This window comes from Haliaeetus leucocephalus, unplaced genomic scaffold, assembly GCF_000737465.1.
Source record: "Haliaeetus leucocephalus isolate CR32 unplaced genomic scaffold, Haliaeetus_leucocephalus-4.0 Scaffold309, whole genome shotgun sequence".
Taxonomy (NCBI): domain Eukaryota; kingdom Metazoa; phylum Chordata; class Aves; order Accipitriformes; family Accipitridae; genus Haliaeetus; species Haliaeetus leucocephalus.
Window position 1 is genome coordinate 50,220 of NW_010972745.1, and position 7,597 is coordinate 57,816.

General features: G+C 63.5%; 1 protein-coding gene across 1 annotated transcript in view; it reads left to right on the plus strand.

Moving 5' to 3' along the window:
- The first annotated feature begins 2,437 nt into the window (after positions 1-2,437).
- Positions 2,438-7,597, plus strand: part of MARK2 (MAP/microtubule affinity-regulating kinase 2) — a 10,338-nt gene continuing 5,178 nt past the window's right edge. Inside the window, exons 1-11 of the mRNA XM_010571181.1 lie at positions 2,438-2,608; positions 3,457-3,510; positions 3,632-3,680; positions 3,838-3,903; positions 4,000-4,070; positions 4,199-4,255; positions 4,886-5,122; positions 5,199-5,318; positions 5,920-6,019; positions 6,131-6,243; positions 7,350-7,476. Coding sequence (XP_010569483.1) covers positions 2,474-2,608; positions 3,457-3,510; positions 3,632-3,680; positions 3,838-3,903; positions 4,000-4,070; positions 4,199-4,255; positions 4,886-5,122; positions 5,199-5,318; positions 5,920-6,019; positions 6,131-6,243; positions 7,350-7,476 — 1,129 coding nt within the window. The 5' untranslated portion in view covers positions 2,438-2,473. The remainder of the gene's footprint in view (positions 2,609-3,456; positions 3,511-3,631; positions 3,681-3,837; positions 3,904-3,999; positions 4,071-4,198; positions 4,256-4,885; positions 5,123-5,198; positions 5,319-5,919; positions 6,020-6,130; positions 6,244-7,349; positions 7,477-7,597) is intronic.

Here is a 7,597-nt window from a genome sequence, read left to right on the forward strand (position 1 = left end):
TGGAGAGGTGGGGGGCTGCTGCCTCTCCCCCCAAAAACAGCAGCCAAAATCGGGGTGCCTCCCCCCCCAGTTCCTCCATCACATGGAGACTGATCTGGCGTGCTTTTATATAAAAAAATTTTCAAAAATAACTAAATTTGGCTGACATTTCAGCACCGCCGCACCAAAGCTGTTTTACCATCTCCTGTCGGCTGCCGAGGCGGCAGTTCGGTGGGGGGGAACCACCCGCCTGCTGCAGGTAGGCCCGGCACGGCGGTGGCTGCCGGTTACACCGTTACTGGTTACCAGTTATGCCGAAGCCAGTTGCCACCAGTTTTGTGCTGGCGGCGCGGTGAGGTGTTGGCGGCGTGGGCACTGCTGGCACCTCGGCCTGTTCGCGCCGGGATCTTTAGACCCATCTGGTGACATCACCCCCGGACCTAGTGACATCACCCCTGGACCCAGTGACATCATCCCCGCCGCCATTCTGGTTGCGATTCCCAGCGGTTTGGCTCTAATGGTAGCCGGCAAGCGAGACAGGCCCCTCCTGCCCCAATGTGTGCCATTAGTGTTGATTTTTCCCTTTTCTGCCCTGTTTTCACCCCCGCGGTGCTTCAGGTGTTCCCCAAAACTGCGGCGCAACACCGCAACCCCCCCCAGCTCCCGCGGCCCGGCCAAGCCATCGTCAGCCCCAACCGGTCGAGCCGGTCTGGCGTTCCCAGCACTCCTTGCGGAGTTCAACTCTCGGCGAGCTTCCGCCGGCCGCCCGGCACCACCTCGCACCGAGCCGGCCACGGCCGTCGGTGTCGCCGGCACCACCGCGAGCTGAGCCGGTTTAGGGTCGCCGAGTGTGAGTCCCTGCCGTGGGGCTGGGTTTGGGTGGGGAAACTGAGGCACAAGGGGCTTTGGCAGTGAGGGAGGGGGTTTGGAGATGAGCTCAGGGCCCGTTTAATTAACGAGAATTTGGTTAACAAGTGCCAAGCCCGGCACCGCTCTTCGTAGCCGCAGGGGGATGCCAAGGGCTGAGTCCTTTCCCGCTTTGCCAAAACCGGGAGCGGCGAGGCAGCCGCCCACGTCCTGGCGAGGGGGACGGTGACAACCTCCTGGTGTTTCAGCACTGCACCGGCAAAGCCTGGAGCCGGCGTTGCTTTCGGCAAAGCCTCACCGGCCCCGGCGCAGCTGCTGCTGCTCTCCTGGCATGACCTGTGTTGGGGGGGGGGGGGGGGGAGGGTGTGGAGGAGAGCTGCCAGTGCCGGGGGATGTTTGCTGGCCACTCCAGCCTCACCGATAAGAGGTGCTGGAGAAATGCTGGGCACGCTGGCCACTTGCTGGCACTGCTGCGGACCCCCGTGCTTTTTGAGGGGGGGGAGAATCCGGTGTTGGTGCCACCACACGCCTCAACCCTGAATTAATTCCCCGGCAGCACGGCCAGATGGCGAAGCACGCTCCCCGCCCCGTTGCCACGGCAGTTTTTTGGCAGAAAACCCCCATTTTTCTTCACTTTTCCCCATCATCCTCCCAGCAAAGCACCGGGTTTTGGGGGAGGGGGAGGATCTGTGCCCCCCTCCATACCCCCCCCAGTCCCCAAAATGCTGCGTTCCCCTAAAATCTGGGGGTTCGGTGCCTCGTGCCTGGTTGCGCCATCGTTGGCTGAGCAATGCCGAAAACTGCCCCCGCCTCGCTTCCGGCGGTGGTTTCCTTCCCACGGGGGGAGCACCCCAAGAGTATGACCCCCGCCAAAACCCCAGCAAGGTTTCAGGGAGGGCTGCGGTGGCCCCAAGTCCCAGCAGGGGAGGGTGGGTGTAGTTTGGCTCGACTCCCCCGCCCGCTCACGCGCATCCGTTATCTCCGGTGTCACCGGAGCGGTGACAGCATGGCGGGGGGGGGGGGGGTGACGGCACCCAGCACCGGTGTTCCGCTCCCCATAAGGGAACACCCCAAAAGTGTCCTTAAAGCTGGGGTGACCTTTGTGGGGGGGTGGCCTGTGAGGACTTTTGGGGTGTGGGATGGGGGGGGGTTGGTGGCAGTGGTGTTTTATGGGACACCTCAGGGGCCCCCCCCGTTTTGGCTGTGGGGTGAACCCAGGTGTCTGGTTTCCCCGTTTTGGGGTAAAATCATGACATTTGGCTACCTCATTTCTGGGAGGGGACCAGGGAGGGGGTAGCCATGTCCCTGTCCCCTCCCGGGGAAGGGGTGTCACCGTGCTGGCCCCGTCCCCACCCAAGCCCAGCCCGAAACCACGGTGCTTGCGTCAGGTATCGGGGGCGGTTCCCGGCCTGCCCGGGGCGCGGCACAGTGCCATACGGCAGCGGCGTTCCCGGACTTTGCTCCCGGCTTTGCGGAGAGCCTCCAGACCCCCCCGGGAGTTCTTCTGGGCGGGGGGCGGACGGACAGGACATGCGATGACATGACACACGGGGACATCAAACTGATTGTCCCCTTTGTGTCCCCGCAGCCAGGTCCCGTGGAGGGGAAGGGTGGCGGGAAGGCCAACATGCTGCGAGGCCGGAATTCGGCCACCTCCGCCGACGAGCAGCCCCACATCGGCAACTACCGCCTGCTGAAAACCATCGGCAAGGGCAACTTCGCCAAGGTCAAGTTGGCCCGGCATGTCCTGACCGGCAAGGAGGTGAGTGCCACCATGGCATGGGGACAGTCCTCATCCTGTGGGTGCCACAATGGTGTGGGGACAGTTCTAGGCTCCTGGTCCTCACCCCGTGGGTGCCACCGTGGGGATGGGCTCTTGGTCCCCATCCTCAGAGTGCCACCGTGGTGTGAGGACAGCTCTGGGCTCCCAGTCCTCTTCTTGTGAGTGCCACTGCAGGGACAGGCTCATGGTTTTTGTCCTGTGAGTGCCACCACTGTGCGGGGATGGTTCTGGGCTCTCAGTCCTTGTCCCGTGAGTGCCACCGCAGTGTGGGGACAAGTTCCCGGTCCTCATCCTGTGAGTGCCAGTGTGGCATGGGGATGGGCTCCCGGTCCTCAGCGGTGACTGCCACCACGGCATGGGGACAGCTCTGGGTCCTGGTCCTCACCCCGTGAGTGCCACCATGGCATGGGGACGGGCTCATGGTCCTTGTCCTATGAGTGCCACCACTGTGCGGGGACAGTTCTCAGTCCTGGTCCTTGCCCTGTGAGTGCCACCATGGGGACAGGCTCCTTGTCCTTGCCCAGCAAGTGCCACCACAGTACGGGGATGATCTGAAGCTCTTGGTCCTCATCTTGTTAGTGCCACCATGGTGTCGGGACGGGCTCCTGGTCCTCCCACCACAAATGCCACCACAGTGTAGTGACAGGCTCCTGGTCCTTGCCCCAGGAGTGCCACTGCAGCACGGGGACAGGTTCCTGGTCCTCACCTCATGAGTGCCACTGTGGTGCAGGGACACCCCTGTCCCCTTGCCCCTCACCTCACAAGTGCCACCACAGTGTGGGGACAGTCTTGGGGGACATTCCCTGACCCCCTCTCATCCCTCCCAGGTCGCCGTGAAAATCATTGACAAGACGCAGCTCAACTCCTCCAGCCTGCAGAAGGTGAGGGCAGGGGTTTGGGATCTCTGGGACGGGGGGCAGCAGTTTACGGGGGGACACGTGGGGGATTGCAGCATCTCATTCCCTCTTCCCCAAAACCCACCCACACCCCCATTCCTCACAGCTCTTCCGGGAAGTGCGAATAATGAAGGTCCTGAATCACCCCAACATAGGTGAGGCCCCCCCCCCAAAGACCCCCCAGCTGCATGCTGGGACTCCTGTGTCCCCCATCCCTACCCTTGGGGGGGGTCCCCCACCCCTGGGGGGATCCCAGGGGGTGGCCCCCACCCTGGCCCGCCCCCCTCCAGCCCCGCTTTGCCCCCTTTGCAGTGAAGCTTTTCGAGGTGATCGAGACGGAGAAGACGCTTTACCTCGTCATGGAGTATGCCAGTGGGGGTGAGCAGCAGGCAAGGTGGGGTGACAGCAGGCAGGGAGCGGGCAGGGCTGCCTCTCACCCCTGCCTTCTGTTGTCGTGTCCCCCCCCACCTCCAGGTGAGGTTTTCGACTACCTGGTGGCCCACGGGCGCATGAAGGAGAAGGAGGCCCGGGCGAAGTTTCGACAGGTCGGGGGTTGCCAGTGTGACACCCCCAAGGGGGTTTGGGGACACCCCTATGTCCCCAGGGGGCTGGGGGATGCCCCTGTGCCCCTCCCGGGGTGGGGGGGCCCCCCTGACACCCCCCTCTCCTGCAGATAGTGTCGGCCGTGCAGTACTGCCACCAGAAGTTCATTGTCCACAGGGACTTGAAGGTGAGGACCTCCCCCTTGGACCCCTTGACACCCCTGGGACCCCCACCAGCAGCCCAAGGTGCTCCCTGGGTCCCTGTCCCCCCCCCTCCTTTTGACCCCAGGGCAGCACCTGGATATCCCTGGGACCCCCCAGCACAGCACCCAGGCACCCCTGAACCCCTGGGAGGTGCCAGGACCTCCAGGGCAGCACCCAGGCTCCTGAGGGCAGCACCTGGACACCCCTGAGACCCCCCAGGGTTGTACCCACATAGTCCTAAATCCTCAGGGCAGCACCTAGATGCCCCAGGGACCTCCTGGGAGGTGCCAGTGTCCCCCAGGGCAGCACCCAGACACTCCCAGGACCCCCAGAGCAGCACCCAGACACCCCTGAATGCCCTGGGAGGTGCCAGGACCCTCAGGGGCAGCACCTGGATATGCCTGGGACCCCCTGGGCAGCACCCAGACACTCCTGAACCCTGTGGGAAGTGCCAGGACCCCCAGGGGCAGCACCTGGACACCCCTGGGACCCCCTGGGCAGCACCAGATACTTGCAGAACCCCCCTGGCTGCACCCGCATACCCCTAAACCCCCCCAGCAGAGCACCCAGATGCCCCTAAAGCCCCTTGGGGCACTCTCCCTCCCCTGGGACAGGCGGAAAACCTACTACTGGACGCCGACATGAACATCAAAATCGCCGATTTCGGCTTCAGCAACGAATTCACCTTCGGGAACAAACTGGACACGTTTTGTGGGTCCCCCCCCTACGCTGCCCCCGAACTCTTCCAGGGGAAGAAATACGATGGCCCTGAAGTTGACGTCTGGAGCTTGGGTGTCATCCTCTACACCCTGGTCAGCGGTTCCTTGCCCTTCGATGGGCAAAATCTTAAGGTACCACCCTGTTTTGGGGGGTCACTGGGGGTCCCTGAGGGGGTTGCGGTGTGCCGATGGGTGTTTATCACCTCAGGAGTTGCGGGAGCGGGTGCTGCGGGGCAAATACCGGATCCCCTTCTACATGTCCACCGACTGTGAGAACCTGCTGAAGAAGTTTCTCATCCTTAATCCTACCAAGAGGGGCACCTTGGAGGTGAGGGGTGAGGGAACCCCAGGAGCACCCCCAGTGGGGTCCTGGGCACCCCTGGGACCCCCCCAGTGTGGTACGGGACACCCTTGAGAGCAATCCAGGACACCCAGCATGGTTCTGGGATCCCCCAAGACCCCCCAGCATGGTCCTGGACACCCATGGGACCGCCCAGGGACCCCCAATGTGGTCCTGAACACCTCAGGCACCCCTTGAGCACCTCCAGTGTGGTCCTGGGCACCCCTGGAACTACCAGCATGGTCCTGGGAACGCCCAGGACCACACGAGCACTCTTAACATCTTCCTGGGTACCTCCAGGACTCCTCAGTGTGATCCTGGACACCCCCAAGAGCACTGCAAGACCCTCGGCATGATCCTGGGTGCCCCCAGGAGCCCACCCAGGATCCCAGTCACCCCTAGCATCACCCTCAGCCCCCCAGTCACCCCCGCCCAGCGCAGCATCAGGGACCCCTGGAGCCTCCTTCTCCCCTCCAAAATGTCCCTGCCCCCCAGAGGTGACCCCAGGAAGCCCCCTGGGACCCCCAGACCCCCTCTGCCCTGCTCAAGACCCCCTTTGGTGTCATCGTCCCCCCCCCGCCCCCCCCAGCAAATCATGAAGGACCGCTGGATGAACGTGGGCCACGAGGACGATGAGCTGAAGCCCTACATGGAGCCTGTGCCAGACTACAAGGACCCTCGGAGGACAGGTAGGACCCCCCTCTAGACACCTGGGTCCCCTTTTGAGGGGGTAAGAGGGTCCTCGAGGGGCCCCCCCAGATGCCTGGGTTCCTCCACTGAGGCCTGTCCCCCCCTCCCAGAGCTGATGGTGTCCATGGGGTACACGCGGGAGGAGATCCAGGAGTCACTGGTAGGGCAAAAGTACAACGAGGTGATGGCGACCTACCTGCTGCTGGACCACAAGAGCTCCGAGGTGAGGGGACATTGGGTGACACTGGGGGATATCGGGGACACCGCAGGGGTGTAGGCGACAAGGGGACAACGGGGAGGGGTGAGGTGACACAGGTGGGACAGGGAGTATGATGAGGGGGACAACGAGGGGACAGGTATGACAGGGGACATGGGGGGGATGAGAGAACATGAGGAGACATAGACATGTGATGGAGTATGGAGGATATTGACGGGACATGGCAGCAAGGGGGTACAAGGAGGAATGTGGGGACAAGGAGGGGACATTGGGGGGGTCATGGGGACATGAGTGACAGGACATTGAGGGTATGAGGGGACATGGGGACTTGAGACAAGGGGGACAGGTGTGATGGAGGATGGGTGTCATGGGTATGACGGGACATGGAGAGGGTCATGGGGACATGGGTATGACAGGGGACTTGGGGACAATGAGGTGACATGGGGACATGAGGAGACACGGACACGTGATGGAGCGTGGAGGATGTGAGGTGACATGGGGACAATGAGGGGACATGAGGGGTGTGGGGGACATGGGTACGATGAGGAACACGGACATGGGGACATGGGGGACACCGAGAGGAGGTGAGGGTCACAGGATATGGGTTTGAGGGAACGTGGAGGGTATGAGGGGACATGGGGACTTGAGGAGGACACATGGGGACAATGGGGGGGACATGAGGAGGGTCACTGGGACACACGTATGACAGGGAACATGGAGGGGATGACATGGAGACAAGAAGGGGATGGGGTGGGACACTGGGGGTGGCACAGGGAGGGACAGAGGGGACAGCGTCCTCCCCCCCAGCTATACCCTGACCCCGTGCCAGCTCATTCCCGTGCCATCACGTTCCCCCCACCCAGCTGTGCCTCGTGCCAGCATGTCCCCGTGCCGGCGCGTCCCCGTCCCCAGCTGTGCCCTGTGCCAGCACGTCCCCGTCCCCAGCTGTGCCCCGTGCCAGCGCGTCCCTGTCCCTGCACGTCCCCCCACACCAGCGCGTCCAGTCCCTGTCTCCATCCCTGCTTGGCGTGTCCCCCCGTGCCCCATACCAACATGTGTGTGACCTCCTCCATGTCCCCACCTGTGTGTGTCCCCCCACTTCGTGTCCCCAGCTGGAGGAGAGCCTGGCGCTGAAGCCGCGGGCGGCCCCCGACCTGGCCAACAGCTCAGGCCCCTCGCCAGCACACAAGGTCCAGCGCAGTGTCTCCGCCAACCCCAAGCGCCGCGTCAGCGACCAGGGTGAGCCCCCCCACACCGACATCTGGGTCCATGGGGGGGGTGAGCCAATTGCCTGGGTCACTGGGTGGAGGGCAAGGGGGGGACCCAGTCCCATGGGAGATGGGGGGCGGGCCTGGGGTGG